This window comes from Panicum virgatum, chromosome 5K, assembly GCF_016808335.1.
Source record: "Panicum virgatum strain AP13 chromosome 5K, P.virgatum_v5, whole genome shotgun sequence".
Taxonomy (NCBI): domain Eukaryota; kingdom Viridiplantae; phylum Streptophyta; class Magnoliopsida; order Poales; family Poaceae; genus Panicum; species Panicum virgatum.
The window spans coordinates 53,158,442-53,173,572 of record NC_053140.1 but is presented as its reverse complement, the minus strand read 5'-3'; the positions used below and the strand labels follow the sequence as shown (position 1 = coordinate 53,173,572).

The 15,131-nt window shown below is 49.2% G+C and overlaps 1 protein-coding gene across 2 annotated transcripts; it reads right to left on the bottom strand.

Annotated features, from left to right (window-relative positions):
• Positions 1 to 6,790: 6,790 nt before the first annotated feature.
• Positions 6,791 to 15,131, bottom strand: LOC120708505. 2 transcript variants are annotated; one of them, XM_039993791.1, is made up of 3 exons: positions 14,987 to 15,131; positions 13,973 to 14,874; positions 6,791 to 8,259 (listed from the first exon to the last, which is right to left on the bottom strand). In XM_039993791.1, exons 2-3 carry the CDS (start codon positions 14,822 to 14,824, stop codon positions 7,042 to 7,044), a joined length of 2,070 nt encoding a protein of 689 aa, XP_039849725.1. In that variant the 5' UTR covers positions 14,825 to 14,874; positions 14,987 to 15,131; the 3' UTR covers positions 6,791 to 7,041. The 2 variants fall into 2 exon arrangements, with proteins under 2 accessions (XP_039849725.1, XP_039849724.1); XM_039993790.1 differs by lacking the exon at positions 14,987 to 15,131 and having other exon boundaries at positions 13,973 to 14,980.

The window sequence follows — 15,131 nt, the reverse complement described above, 5'->3', positions numbered from 1 at the left end:
CGAGCGCGCACGCTTGCAGACGACGACGGAGCGCCACCGAGCACGCGGACACGATCGGTGCCGCGAGATGGGGGATGGATGGAGAGTAAATTCCCTCTATGTCATTGTAAAATTGAAGTGATCCTTTATGTGCTATTGAAAATTAGCTCATCCCTTCTATGCCATTATTTATAATTTCCGATCCCTTGTGTGCCACTACTGTCAAAATCCGAGGTTAACGGCGTCAAACTTTACTTGCCAGGACGCTTTTACCCCTGAGTCAACAAGCAGGGCCATCGATTAAAAAAAAATCCCACCCGGCCGGCCACCTACCGCATCCCTCCCGCGATCCCATCCGCGAGCTCTGCCTTGCTGCGCCTCCCCCCTCCCGCTGGCCTCCTGCGCCTCCCGCGCCCCTCCTCCCGCCTGCTGCTGCGCACCCCGCGCCTTGCCTCCCGCCGGCCTGCTGCTGCGCTCCCCGTGCCGCGCCTCCCGTCGGCCTGCTGCGGCCCCCGCCGGCCTGCTGCTGCGCTCCGTGCGCCGTGCCTCCCGTCGGCCTGCTGCGGCCCCCGCCGGCCTGTTGCGCCCCCCGCGACGAGCGCCAGCGACAAGTCGGCGGCCTCGGCGCCGGCGCCGGCGCCGCCCTGGACGAGGATGACCCACGAGGCCGCCCACGCCGCACCCCTGTCAGCTCGCAGCACGGCACGAGCTAGCTAGCAGTGTGTCAAGCAGCTGTGAGCATGAGCAAGCCGCGGGCGTTGAAGGACCTGATGATGGCCGTGGACGCCGGCCGCGTCGACGTCCCTATGATCGACTCCGACAAGCAGCGCACGGCCCCGTGGCGCTCGAGCTACGGCCGCGGCCGCGGCTGGAAGGGCGCGCCGCCGCCGACGCGGCCGAGGCCTCGTCGGACACGAGCTTCGAGTTCAGCGCCGTGGTGAGCTACAGCTCGTCGTCGCCGGCCAGCATGGTGTTCTCGGGCAGGGGAACAAGAAGAGCGGCGGCCTGCTGGGGTGCATGGGGTCGGCCTGCGAGTCGTCGCGCAGCGAAGTCCATGGATGCTGGCAAGGGCGCGGCACGCGCGGCGCGCGGCGGCCGGCACGACGGCGGCTTGGGCATGGGTGCGGCGGAGGGCGCGGCCCGCGGCGGAGGACGCAGCGCGCGACGGCGCCGGAGCAGGGGTGCGGCCGGTGGCGGAGGACGCGGCGCGCGTGGTGGCCCGCTTGACGGCGGCCGCGGCAGGGGGCTGACGGAGGGCGCGGTGCGTGCGGCGGCTCGCGCGACGGCGGCCGCGGCGGAGGGGCAGCATGGGCCTCCGCCGCGTGCGCCGGGCCCTCCGTCGCCGTCGTGGATCCGATGGGTTCAAGGTTGAAGATGAATCTGATGTGTGGGTCCCACACGTCAGTGGTAGTAGAGAGAGGGCAAGGAATAGGAGCCAGGGGTATTATTGTCCTTTTGTCTTTCAGTTTAACTGCTCTGTTAGTATTTTTAACACCAATGGCATAGAGGGAATGGAAAATTAAAAACAATGGCATTGAAGGGAAGTGCTAATTTTCAATGGCATAGAAGGGATGGATTATATTTTACAATGGCATATAGTGAATTTACTCATGGATGGATGGATATGCATGGCAATGGGCATGGTCCAGCTCCAACCGAAGAGCAGACTGCTGCCATACTCTTCAGCAGTTGGCCGGTACAGTACTTCTCTGGGAGGGTACAGTACAGTACTTCTTTTTCCCCCCTATACATGCTGAATGCAATGTGCACAAGAGCAGTTTAATAAAGTTCTTGTCAGTAATGATGCTCCTTCTTAGGAAAAAATTATGCTCCTTGTAACCTTTTTTTTCTCATGTCTGAACAATCCAACAGTATCAGAGGAGCATGTCTGAACCTGTATAAAATTGGGGCATCATTCATGTATAGAGAAGACTCAAAGAGAGGCGATGACCGAGGAAACGGCTCGCGGCACGGCAGCTATGCTAGAGACAGAAATAGCAGTTTACTGTTAGGCCATGGCCATTAGCCAAGAAACAGATGGATGCAACTGACGACACCTCATCCGGCCGTGGACTGCAATGATGCCTGCTTAAAAGAAACTCACATTTACTTCGCAAAGCGACGGGCAAGCTATACAGTTTGTTGATTTTTGACGTGGCCGTCTGAAGAATCATACTGACGAGCACTCTGTCGGTTAGTCAGTCCCGGTTCATAGGATGGCTCTTGGATGCTGGGATGATTGATGGTCTCACTGTTCTTGCAGGTCTTGCAGATCGCATCGGTCAGACTGTTCGCTGCTGGAGCTGGACGCGTAGTGCTGCTCTGCCTCCTTGCGTGTCTATGCTTGGGAATCTGGTGCTTCAGGAAGGAGAAGGTAGAAGGACCGAGCGATCCTGAACAGCAATGCCTCACCTTCCTGCCATCAATTTTATCCTCTTTGCTTGTTGCCGAACGTGATGGACCTGCTCGTGTAGTAGTCATTGTTCGTCATCATTACTTGGCGAGTCGACGACATGGATGGCAGCTGAGGTGTGCCAAGGCAGCTAGGTGAAAGTTTTTTTTTTTAAGAAAGCAACTTTTCAAAAAAAAGAAAAAAGAAAGCTAGGTGAAAGTAGTTGGTCCGTTACAGCTTTCATGATCTTGATGGGCTCGAGTCGAGGATCATCCTCGTTTCGTCAACGTTTGGGGCAAGAGGACCGGCTAAAGGAAAGGGGTTTTGTCAGGACCTAGTCCTTGCTGACATTGGTGACGGCAAGCCGGCAGTGGAAGAGGACCGGCGGGAGGAAGGGGGAGAAGAAGAAGAGAGGAGAGAAGGGCATGTCGCTTACAAACGGGCCCCACATGTCAGCAGGTTCTTATCAGCCTTTTTGTCCGGCTCAACACGCCACGTGGCTAAAACAGCTTTGCAAAACCATCTGATGGGTTAATATTTGGGGGGGGGGGGAGGGGGGGGGGGGTGATGTAGTCTGTACACACCTGGCTAAAACCGCTTTGCAAAACCAGCTAAGGAGGTTAAGTAAACGATTTTGTGAAATTGAAGGGTTTAATATTTGTTTCTATTTTCAGATTTAGAGGGGGTGACGTAGTCCGACCATAATTGTTGGGGGTTCTATAAACTTCAACCCCCTTTGGTTGGCCTGATGATAAATTGTGCAGCTTGGTCTTACTTGAAAGTGGAATAGAAATTGGGATATTGTGCAGAGGGCAAAAGGATCATGTTTCGACAACAAGAAAAAAAGGTGCTTCTAGTGCTCCTAGCATCTAGCACGCGCGTTGGGCCTATTTCAGCCCAACAAGCGCACGAGTTGGGTTATTACAATACATCCACCCTAAGGACTCGTCGTCCTCGTCGAGCTATCAAAGAAATGATTAAGATCCATTGTGCACGTTGAATAAGCCACACTTATTAATTAACTATCTTGCGCTTTCGTTCTTGCTTCACGCAAAAGATTTCAACTAGAGCTAATTACTTTCTCAAACCACCTATTTAAGTTGGTCTAGCTCACCTTACCTAGGCAATATGAGACAATTCTCTCATGGATGCTGCTAGTGCTCCCGGCACCTAGCACGCGCATTGGGCCTATTTCAGCGAGAATCCAATACCACGCGCGAGCGTCAGCGAGCGTGCTGGCGCTCGATTCCCAACCGCCCAACTAGTTTCACGTGGGTGGGGCCTGTTGACCGTTTTTATTTCTCATCCAATTCTATCCTCACACGTTAATTGATTTGCATTAACTAACTCCACGGTGTGGGACGTGACGGCGACATAAGCTGTGTATATGCTTGTCGTGCATATACATATAGGAGATATAAGAGCCTAGTTGTCTAATTTAGAGTCGACATGTTCTACGTAATAGGCCTCAGCCACATACTCTATGTATTCGACCTACCTGGCATTCTCTTTTCTTTTTCTTTTTTCAATCTTTTTTGTTTATCGTCTTTATGTTCTGTTTTCAAGATGTTCTTTTAATAAATATTTCGTATAAAGTAAGCTAAAAAGTTAACTCAATAAGTTGTATTTCTACAAGTTGTATCACGAACTTATGCATCAAAGTTGTGTGAGAAGTTTTGGAAAAAGTTATGTTCAAAGTTATCATTTGGTAAGGAGGCTGGCATAAGTTATGCGTAAAATTTATACGTGTCATGTTAAAAAATTGTCCTACAAAAAGTTGGTTGAAAAAAGTTATGCATAAAGTTACAAGTATAGTAAAAGTTGTGCTGCAAAATTATCATCTAGGAGTAATAGTTGTGCGTAAAAATTTATACGTGTCAGCTAAGAAGTTGACCTACAAAAAGTTGGTTGAAAAAAGTTATGCATAAAAGTTACAAGTATAGTAAAAGTTGCGCTGAAAAATTATCATCTAGAAGTAATAGTTATGCTGAAAAATATCATCCAATAGTTGTCTAAAAAAAGTTATGCATACAACTTTCTAAAAGTAGAAAATTGTGGAGAAGAAAATTTTTCCAAAAAGGAAACTCAGCCGCTGGCATCTCTCCTAGCGCGTGCTCATTAGCCGAGCCCCTGTATACTACTCCAATGGTCCTGAATGATTTCATAAAGAGAAAGGTTATGTGAGCTGAATGAGAATTTTTTTCCTACGTGAAATCGCGGAAATAAAAAAAAAGGCGAAGGAGCCGGATATTCTATCCAGGTTGGGACGCCAAGAGGGGGATGGAGCGCGGAAGCCAAAAATGGAAAGGAAAAAATGCAGAAATCAAAGATGAAATGTTTTGGGCTGTCGGAAATCGTTTGTTAGGTTCCTTCCTGGCGCGCACGCGAGGACTAGCATGCCCCCTATTTCAGTCTAACAAGCCCACGAGTTGAGCTGGTACAAAATATTCCTGGAAGCTGATAAGTTTGTGCACATATTGGTCCAGTTTGTGAATATCAGCCAGTTGTCTGAATCCCTCTGTTCCATATTCCCCATTCAGCAAAAACTAGCAGTAGCTTAGTCGTGCAGTGCTGTAGTTTAGTCGTGCACAGAAGCCCCCCATTTTACTCTCCTATATACGTTTGCTACTTAGCTTACTCTGGCAAAGCATTCTTTATTCAAGAATTCTGAGATGTCTGGAGCTGTTTGCTAATAACAAAGTTTAGTTCAGCTGACACAGAAAAAAAGGTATTTTTTTTAAAAGAGTAAAGTCCATTTTTGGCCATCGAACTATTGCCCGAGTTTGGTTTTGACCATCGAACTCCAAAACCGGGTATCCTTGACCACTCAACTCTCAAAACCGTTCATTTTTAGCCATCGGACGGTTTTGGTGAGTGGTTTTGCTGATGTGGACACCACGTGGCGGTGGGGCCCACATGTCAGCTTAATTTTTTTCTCTCTCTTGTTTCTCTCTTTCTTCCCCGCTCTCTCTCTTCCCCGCTCTCTCTCCCCGGCGGCGCCACCCTCCCTGGCTCCCTGCCCGTCCCCACCTCTCTCTCCAAGGCCATCGCGCGCGGAGCAGAAGCCCGCGGGCGGGGGAGCTCCGCGCCACCGCGGCCCGTGGGCAGGGGAGCTCTGCTGGCGGGCCTCCTCCCCAACTCAACTGCAAGGGTGGCGGGGCGCGGCCGCGGCCCCGGCGGTCTGGCGAGAGCACAGCGAACGCGCCCCGGCAGCCGCGTGGTTGAACGGAGGCGGCTGGCGAGCGGCGGCGGCCCTTCGCTCCCTCTGTAGGCGGCGGCGGCGGGTCCCCTGGTCGAGGATGCGGACGGCGGCGAGTGGCGGGCGAGGCGAGCGTGGCGAGGGCCTGCAGGGCCCCCACTCCGCCGGCCTCGCCTTGCTCTGTGTGGCCGCGGCGCCGGCGAGCGCGGGCGAAACACAGCCGCGGGAGGGAGTAGGCGGAGCACGGCGCGCGCGGGGGCCCGCGGGACGGCGGCGAGTGCGCGGCTCGGCGTCGAGCGAGTGGCGCGGCCGCGGCGAGCGCGCGCGGTGCCGCGGGACGGCCGTTCGTCGGGCCATCCTCCCCCGCCGGGCCGCCCCTCCTGCTGCGGCAGATCAGGAGCTCGAGCTCCACCGCGCCTCCCTTGGCGGTCGAGCTCCGTGGAGACTCGGCGGCGACGGCGAGCTCCGCCGGCCTCCCTCCTTCCTCTTCTGTCCTCGTCCCCTTGGGGTGCCGCCGCCGGATCACCTCGTCGCGCCGCAGCTCCCTCCTCGGCGTCGCGCCGCAGCTCTGCTCCCTCTGCCGGCAGGCGGAGCTTGACGCGGCTCCAGGAGGCGCCGCGGCCCCTCGCACGGAGCTCGGTTGCGGCCCCCTGGCGGCGCGGCGGGCGGATCTCGGCGCGGACCCAGGCGACGCTGTGGACGGAGACCGGGCGGAGCAGGCCGTCATCGTAAGTGCCCATCTCCCCGCCGCCGCCGTACGGCTCGCCGCCGGCGGGAACACGCCGGGCGAGCTCCGCCATGAGCCAGAGCTGCCGGCCGGGTGAGCTGGAGAGGCATGCGCGGGAAGGGCGGCGGCCGACGCAGGGTCAGCAGAGTTGGATAGGAGAGAGGAGAGGTAGAGGGAGAGAGAAAGAGAAAGAGGAGAGAGGAGGGAGAGGAGGGGCTGACATGTGGGTCCCACCGCCACGTGGCGTCCAACTCAGCAAAACCACCCAGCAAAACAGCTCGATGGCCAAACATGAACGGTTTTGAGAGTTGGATGGCTGCGGATGTCCGGTTTTAGAGTTGCATTGCCAAATCCGGACGCAGTCGATAGTTGGATGGTCAAAAATGGACTTTACCCTTTTTAAAAAAAAGGACCGGCAGGAGGATCTGCCTGTTGCAAGGAGGGAGGCTAGACAGCCCTTCAGAGAGAGAAAAACACAATGAGGCTATAATCAGCTACTGAAATCAAGCTTACTAGCTCTGTTACAGCTATAATCAGCAGTGCTGCATAAATTAAACACAACATAGATACTAGATAGTACGTAGGTTCCAGGTTATTTTGTGTGTGAACAAAATTAATAGTATGCTACAATATTACAAGAGTTGAGTCCACTGCTCTGAACAACAAGAAATCTCCAGTACCAAGTCCGACGACGATGACAACAACAACAGCAATTGCGTGCGCAATGTGCATCATAGTACAGAATTAGGACGCGGGGAGCACGTTGGTGACGACCTTGGCGGCGAGCGGGACGGCCACCAGCATCTCCACGACGGGGAGGATGTTGCTCAGGAACACCACGCACGCCGCCGCGTTCTTGTCGCGCCGCGGGCCGCAGAGCGGCCCCGCCACGCGCCCCAGGCTGGACATGACGGCGGACACCAAGGTGAACACCAGCGCCTTGGTGTACACGTCGTACTCCGGCGTCCCGAGCAGCGCCGCGTACGCCGCGCCCAGCATGCCGAAGCCGAACGTCGCCACGACGGCGGTCGGCAGTACCTCCATCTTGTGCTCCGCGGCGGCGTCGCGCTGGCGGCCCTGCTCCGGGGCCTCGTCACCGAACAGGTTCACGGCGTAGTACATGGCAGCCACGGTGATCTCCGGGAAGAGCGCGAGCACGGTGTCGCCGCCGAGAAACTCCTTGCCGATGGTCACCGCGGTCACCGCGAGCAAGGCGATGACGGCGTCCTTGAGGTACCTCACCAGAGACAGGACCTTGTCCCTCGAGGCCTCGGTCCTGTACCCGAGCGGCATGCAGGTGGCCACGACCAGGAACACGCTGAGCGCCGACGCCAGGAAGGACACCGAGAGGTCGAACCGGTGGCCCAGCGCCCGGAAGCTGGAGTTACTGAGGTAGCCGAAGAGGAGCGTGGTCTGCACGGCGAAGGCCGCCGCCGTGGCGAACAGGGCGACCTTGCGGCCGCTCTTGATCCCGGCGTCGAACGCCTCGTCGCGCATGCTCTCCTCCGTCGGCGTCGCGTGGTACGCGAGAACGCCGATGAGGCCCTGTATGGGCAGCAGATTTAGAGACAACAAGAAGTTGCCTTCACTTATGAGGACCAGCAGCAGGGAGTTCGTCGCGATCAGAGCCGCGCCGCTGATCACGCAGAGGAACTGGATGAACCGGATGTGGCCCTTGTGCAGCTGCCTGTATCCCGACAAGAACAGTTTCAAGTATACCAGCAGGAGAGCAGATAGGTATGCAATGACCAGGAAGCAACCGCCGGCCACCAGAACATGCCGGTGCAAGAGAACATCTTTGTGCACGGAGAATCCTGCGGTGACGAAGCCGGTTGCAGTGGCAATGGTGCCTTGAGCGAACGATGTGGTGCGCTTCAATATCTTATTTGTTGCCTGAGATGGCTTCTCCTCTAGGTCTTCGCGAGGAGCATCCATCTCTGGGTCATGCATCGTACCCTTTACCTTCAAAAGAAAAGTTCATCGGTAATTACCAAATTATTATCTCTCAGAAGATAAAGCTGGTTTCAGAATCAATGTCTACTAGAAGCCTCAACACTTGGTGCCATGATCTCAGCGCACCATAATACACTTCAGAGAGTTAGAAGATAGGAATCAATTCATAGCACAACGAACAAGGCTTTCAGAATAAGCTAAAGCTGATTTCAGAAGCAACCTCAACCAGCTGCAGCCCCAATGCTTTGCAGGAAAGATAACTGCTAAATTTGGACAATGCTTTGAACACAAAAGAGTACACATGTCAGAGAGGTAAACAACTAGGAATCAGTTCGTACTTAATTCCTCAAGACACCATTATAAGAAGAGGAATCAGAACTATACAGGTCAGGGCAAGAATATCTAACACAAATACATGCGGAGTATTCATATTTGACAAGAATAATGCTCTTATTGGGCTAATTTCATTTCCCTCTTCTTGCAAAACCGTGTGCTCACGTTAAGCATTGGCATTTCTAACTAAAAATATGCTGATCCAGATGTTGCATACTACCCTTCAAAATATTTCTAAGTGTAGCATAAATATACAAGTAGCGATAACTACATAGGACTAGGCATGGCAGTAAGCTCAGTTTCCATCAAAAATCAACTACTGTGAAAAAAATGGAAATCTATTATCTTAATACAATAGTGTTAAAAGAAGCCACTATGTTCGCCGAGAGGACTTAGAAATTCTCACGTTAATCTAAAAAAGAGAAGGATTTATACCGTTGGATTTTATGAAGATCAAATGGTCTAAAAAACTCAAGAATCCATATCAAATATAATTAATAAATAGCTAATTTCGAAATTTAAAAATAATAAAATTATAACATGACTGAAGAGTCCATGCTCAATACAATTACTAAATAGTTAAATTGGGAATTAAAACATAAGGCAATTAATAGTTGACCAAAATGTCCATATCAAATACAATGCAACTAAACAAATAACTGTTTAAAAAACTCAAGAGTCCATATCAAATATAATTGATAAATAGCTGATTTTGGAATTTAAAAATAAGAAAATTAGAACATGGCCAAAGAGTTCATGCTAAACACGATTACTAAATAGTTAAATTCGGAATTAAAAATTAAGGAAATTAATAGCCGGCAAAAAAGTCCATATAAAATATAATTAATAAATAGCTAATTTCGAAATTTAAAAATAATAAAATTATAACATGACTGAAGAGTCCATGCTCAATACAATTACTAAATAGTTAAATTGGGAATTAAAAAATAAGGCAATTAATAGTTGACCAAAATGTCCATATCAAATACAATACAACCAAACAAATAACTGTTTAAAAAACTCAAGAGTCCATATCAAATATAATTAATAAATAGCTGATTTTGAAATTTAAAAATAACGAAATTAGGACATGACCAAAGAGTTCATGCTAAACACGATTACTAAATAGTTCAATTCAGAATTAGAAAAATAAGGAAATTAATAGTTCACCAAAAGTCTATATCAAATACAACTAAATAAATAGAAAAAAAAATAAAAAATTAGTAGCTAATTTGTATAGCCAAGAAGCAAATTAGAAAGAAAAATAGCTAAAGAAATACTATATTCTATGTGTTATATTAGTAAGTGGCTGTTAAAAGAAGACACCACATCTGTTGAGTGGGTCTAGATATTCCCATGTTAATCTAAAAAGAAAAGATTTACACCATTGAATTTTATGAAGATCTAACAGTCTAGACTTATTCAAAGAATCCATATCAAACACGACTAATAATACACATATAAAATTTTATCCAAATAATTCATATAAATTATGAATAATATACATATATAAGTTTAAAATTTTAAAAGTAGAAAAACAATCTATCAAATAGAAAGCTAAATTTTGAATTAAAATCGAGTTCCATGCAAGCATACAAGAGTGAGCGAAGACGTTGGCCGTGGTACTTCAGATGCAGAATCAAGCCAAAACCAATCACCACCACCCATGGTTTGGTGACCACACGAGGAGGTGACAAAATATTAAGCGCGGTGGTCAACCTTGCATGCTAGCTTGCGCTGCATGAGGTCATGACATCCTTTGCTGGCCACTGAGACAAGATATATAGGGGCTAAACCTGATAGGGGAAAAAATACGGGATAAGATACGAGGAGAGGGAGCGAGATTGAGCTGGTGGAATTAACGCATCCGAGCTAGTCATATGCGCCGATCGATGTTCTGTGATAAATGTACTATGCCAATACCAAACTGACATGCTAGAACAAGAGATGCACATGATTGTTGTAGCATGTATGGTGCTTGATTGGTGGTGATAGCACTCACGCTTAGATATTGGTGATATGCTTTTTGTGTTGATCATCATCAAGCTTGCAACCGCAAACTTGGATGGTTACTTGCTCGGTGGTTTGGGAAGCTAGGACATGAAATTTGACATCTCTGCGGTCATCGTCATACTGGTAGCTTTTGGCATCTAGACATAGGAATGACCACAAGAAGTTTAGGGATCTGTTTTGTGGCCAGAGCGAGAGCAAGCAACACGAACGATTCATTTGGCATTCCGAGTATATCAAAGCAGAATTTGGAAGGTCAAAAGCAGATAGATGAATCAGGGTTGTTGGCGTGGCAAACTTTTGGTCAAAGGAGTAAGGACAAAAATAGATTTGTGATGAACTAAGTAGAAGTACCAAATCTCATCTGACCAGAAAAAAGCTTTTTTGTAACTTTGATTTGTTTTCATCTCACGTTTGTGAAGATCTCACAGCAGACCCTGGCAGGTGGCTTGGTGGATTCATATGAAGTGACAAGGCTCACATACATGCTGCCTAGACACCTATTGGAACATCAGCGGTCAGCCGATCAGTAACAACAAAAAAATAGTGTGGCTGGGCAACCGTGGTAGTTGCCACATGAAAACGGAGTTTGCGTGGATGCCATATCAATTCATGCCACCGGCCACCTAGGGGGATATATGGTGCAAAAATATGCATGAAGGCATGGCACAAGGGGCACAATTGTTGTCCTTCACGCTCCAGAAACTGCGCAATGGAGGAGAGAGAACACCCTGATCATTATATATGGAGATTGGATATAGTTTTCCGTTGCGGCCATAGCGTAAATTAAAGAGGTCGTAAGTATAGGATTCGAAAGAAGCAAGACTTTAGACATGGGATGATCATTACAATGGAAGCTAACGGCTTATGGACTTTGGAATTTCGTTGGCCACGTCCATCTTTTCCCAATAAGACTGTAAAATTTCAGTTAGTAATTCAAATGGTAACCATTGTATCTTTCATTTATAAATAATTTAATCATTTTCACTAAATGCTTTGATATGCCAACCCCTCTCAGCAATAAAACATGTAATATAAAAACTGTTAAATCGGCCATTCTTCTTCATAAGATCTAAGCATAATTTAACACCGCAGCTAAGACTCTTTGACTAAAATTAAAATTACAAGATGTTTCTTTGTATTCTCTTTTAGCATGAATTCATATTGCACAACACATGATGTGGTGATGAGGGAAAAAAGACCACACCTCAATCTGGACAATTTAGACAAAACAACAATAAATTAACAAAACCAGACTATATAAATAATATTATTTTTTTAAAAAGAAATAAAAAATTGAAACTAGCTGCCGCGCTATTTGCGCGGGGCACCGGGCTAGTTCTTTATATGACAAGAGTAGGTATAAATGTAGGTTGGCAATAAATTTCAGGCCACGCTTTCAACACACTAAAATTTGTGATAGAGATCTGATCAACTAGAAATCAGATCATACTACACGACATATACTGTTAGCATACAAGCTAAAATAACAACTGTAAAATTATTGCATCGAGACATTCTTCGTTCAGTACTGCTTGAAAACATGCAGTAGTGCAGGTATGTCTAAGACATGCTTCGTTGAGTGCAAAATGTGTCTAAGATAAATGTTGCATCAACAATTTATTGGTTGTAAAATTGTACCTCTCAATAAAATCAGAAGTTCAGAAATACTTCAAAAGATCTGTAGAATGATCATCATACGTATTTCTTGTGGATTGATGTGTAAACAGGCTAAAAGTAGGTAACAGATAAGCTGACATGGGAATTGCTAAATATAGTACTAGATAGGACAGCAAGTTCAGTTTGCGTCAGGACTTGAAACAATCTTATGTTGAAAACACGAAGACACTTGTTGTGAAATATCATGGATTTTGCAACAGATCTAATTGATGCGGCATAAATCATGCTTAACGTAGAGTTCACTATAGATCTGTGATGGAAGGGTCGAGAAAAAGGGGAACAGAAAACTAGGAAAACGCGCATGAAACGAAGATAGCCATGGAAAAGGTGCAAAAATCGAACCAATTGAGGATTTGCCTGTGTAGTACCTGTGGAGGAGGCAAGTCTGCTGCCATGGCGTTCGCCCCCGGGTGAGCTCAGAAACAGAGGTGGTCCTCGATTGAAGGAAAAGAAAGAGGGGAGGGGAGCCAGTAGGCCGGAAAGACTCTCTCTTCATAGTCAGTCAACGTATCACTTGCTGGGAAATTTCTGACCACCGAAAGTACTGTTCATTTTTAGAGCACTTTAACCATAAATACACCGAAAATTTTTAGCAGCGGACTAACATGATTCAACTGAGACCCCGCTAAAATCTCTTAAAATCTGTGCTTTTCATTTTCTGGGGGTGATATGACCGCTGCTCAGTAAGTAGATTAATCGGTAAAAATGCTAAAAACTGCACTGCCACTATTAGTGATCGACTGAGTGGTGGCAACCTGCTAACAGTGCTATAAAGTATAAACCCTGTTACTTCTATTTAGTTACTCTTGTTTAAACAGGTAATTTTCCTAGGTGTGCTCTCGTTACCATGATCGCAGTGCCGACACCGCGACCAAATAATGCTCCCGGTTTCCACGTCTGATTGAACAGTGATTGGAACGGCAAAGCATCTCCACCACACCCAATGCCAATGGGGGCATGCCGCATGTGACGACAAAATGGAGGCGGCTTGACTTAGATAACAAGACGTGCTCGTCGTCGTCGATGCGCCTTTCGGTCTGTACTCTGTGGTGATGGCATTTCCATGTTCCTTCGGCTGCCGAGTACGAGCTTCCAAGAGCCTATTAGCGTCGACGCACTGGGCAATTTCGCAGCAAAAATGATCTCCGTGATCAAGCAGCTCTGTTGAGCATCGGCCGAAAGGGTAAGCAAACTGGCGGCTGTTGCTTCCCGTGCAGCGAACTGGTAAGCAAAGGAAAAGAATCTTCCGTCGAAGTCCTCGCTTGCCCAATTCTGGAGCAGAATGCCTCGCCAAATCCATGCGGGCACCCTGCACCCTGCACCCTGCAGGGAATAGATCTATCTGCTGGTGCAGTGGTGAATTCGGCACGAACTGGAAGTAGCATGGAACTGATATGTCAAGTACAGCTCTAGAAAACCTGTCCTAGAAAATCATATGAACGGCACAAAAAAGCAAAGTAATCCAACTCACGTACCACATAAGGAAAAATTGTTTGCCTGTGAAATAGGGCTTGAAAAATGAAGCTCCGCTGCTGCTAAAGTAATGCTGATGCTACAGAAAGCTGCCCTGGAATGCAAACCAAACTAAGTGATAAAAAAACGCCCACTAGTGTACAGCATGTCCCTCTGCGACAGTAAGAATTGCCAGCTCCCCAAACACTTCTAAAAATTAGCGATTGAGGTAGAGGTCGAGGAAAACCTTGAGCACCAATGGAATGGCAGCCACGAGCGCCGCCGCCGGGAAGGCGACCACTATGCCCGCGATGCCCATTTCAACAGCTCCTGCTGCTCCCACCTCAGGGAGGTCAAGCGGGATGGCCAAGCGGCTCAAGCTTGACAGAACTGCCAGTAGGAGGATGAACATGGCGGCCTTGAGGTACACGCTGTAGTGGTCGGTCCCAAGGAAAGCCCCGTACAGGCCGGCCATGAGCGAGAATCCCACGGCGGCAACGATCCGGAAGGCGAAGTCCAGCCATGGCAAGCTCCCCCCTCGGGCCTCACGCGAGAAGAACTCCACCGCGTAATACAGGACCAGGGCGACAGCCTCCGGGCAGACGGAGAGCACGACGAAGCCCTCCAGGAACTCCACGGAGACTACCAGCGCCATCACAGCAAGCGCGGCGAGCACGACATGCCTGAGCCTCTCGACGACCCTGATGAGATCCTCCAGCATGTTGGCCGGGAGAAGCACCAGAGGCATGGCGCAGATCATCATCATGAGCAGGGAGAACGTGGAGGTGGCGTAGCACACAGCAAGGTCCAGCGGCGGGTCGCCTTTGCCCTGGTTGTTGTCAGGGGTTTTCAGGTAGCCGAAGGCGACGGTCCCCTGCAGAGCGAAGGAAGCCATAGTGCCAATGGTGGCCATGTCAAAGGTGCCCTTCATCACCTTGTCGTACCTGCTGCCGAGCGTTGCGCTGCGCTCTTCCTCCATCCATGATCCGGTGCGCACAGCCACACTGACAAGCACCAGCACCGGCGCGAGAACAACGGAGAGCGCCGTGTTGTTTCTGTTGGTGACGATGACGAGGACCGTGTTGGCCGCAATTAGCATCGTGCCGGTGACCGCGACAAGGATGGTGACAACCCTGTACCAGGAACGGCCTTGCCGGCCATATTGGTACACGAAGAACTCGAACATCATTAGGACAACCGCACACAAGAAGGTCATGATTAATAAAAGGCCCTCAGCGACAAGAAGGTTACTGAGGTGTACTTTCTTGTGGTTCGTGGTCGAGTAGAGCTCCTTGATGTCCTTGTAGCCTGACAGCGCCGCTACGATGAATACCACGAGCACTGAGAGGATTGTCTGGTAGAAGGTTTTTATCCGTTCTGACTCAGATTTTGCCAGTTCCTCTGCC

Excerpts from the sequence above, each read along its gene's own strand:
- LOC120708505 (XM_039993790.1), bottom strand. The coding sequence starts at position 14,941 with ATGACCTTCTTGTGTGCGGTTGTCCTAATGATGTTCGAGTTCTTCGTG. Across the intron at positions 8,260-13,972 it reads CCATTCCATTGGTGCTCAAG|GTAAAGGGTACGATGCATGA; the intron begins GTTTTCCTCGAC and ends TTTCTTTTGAAG.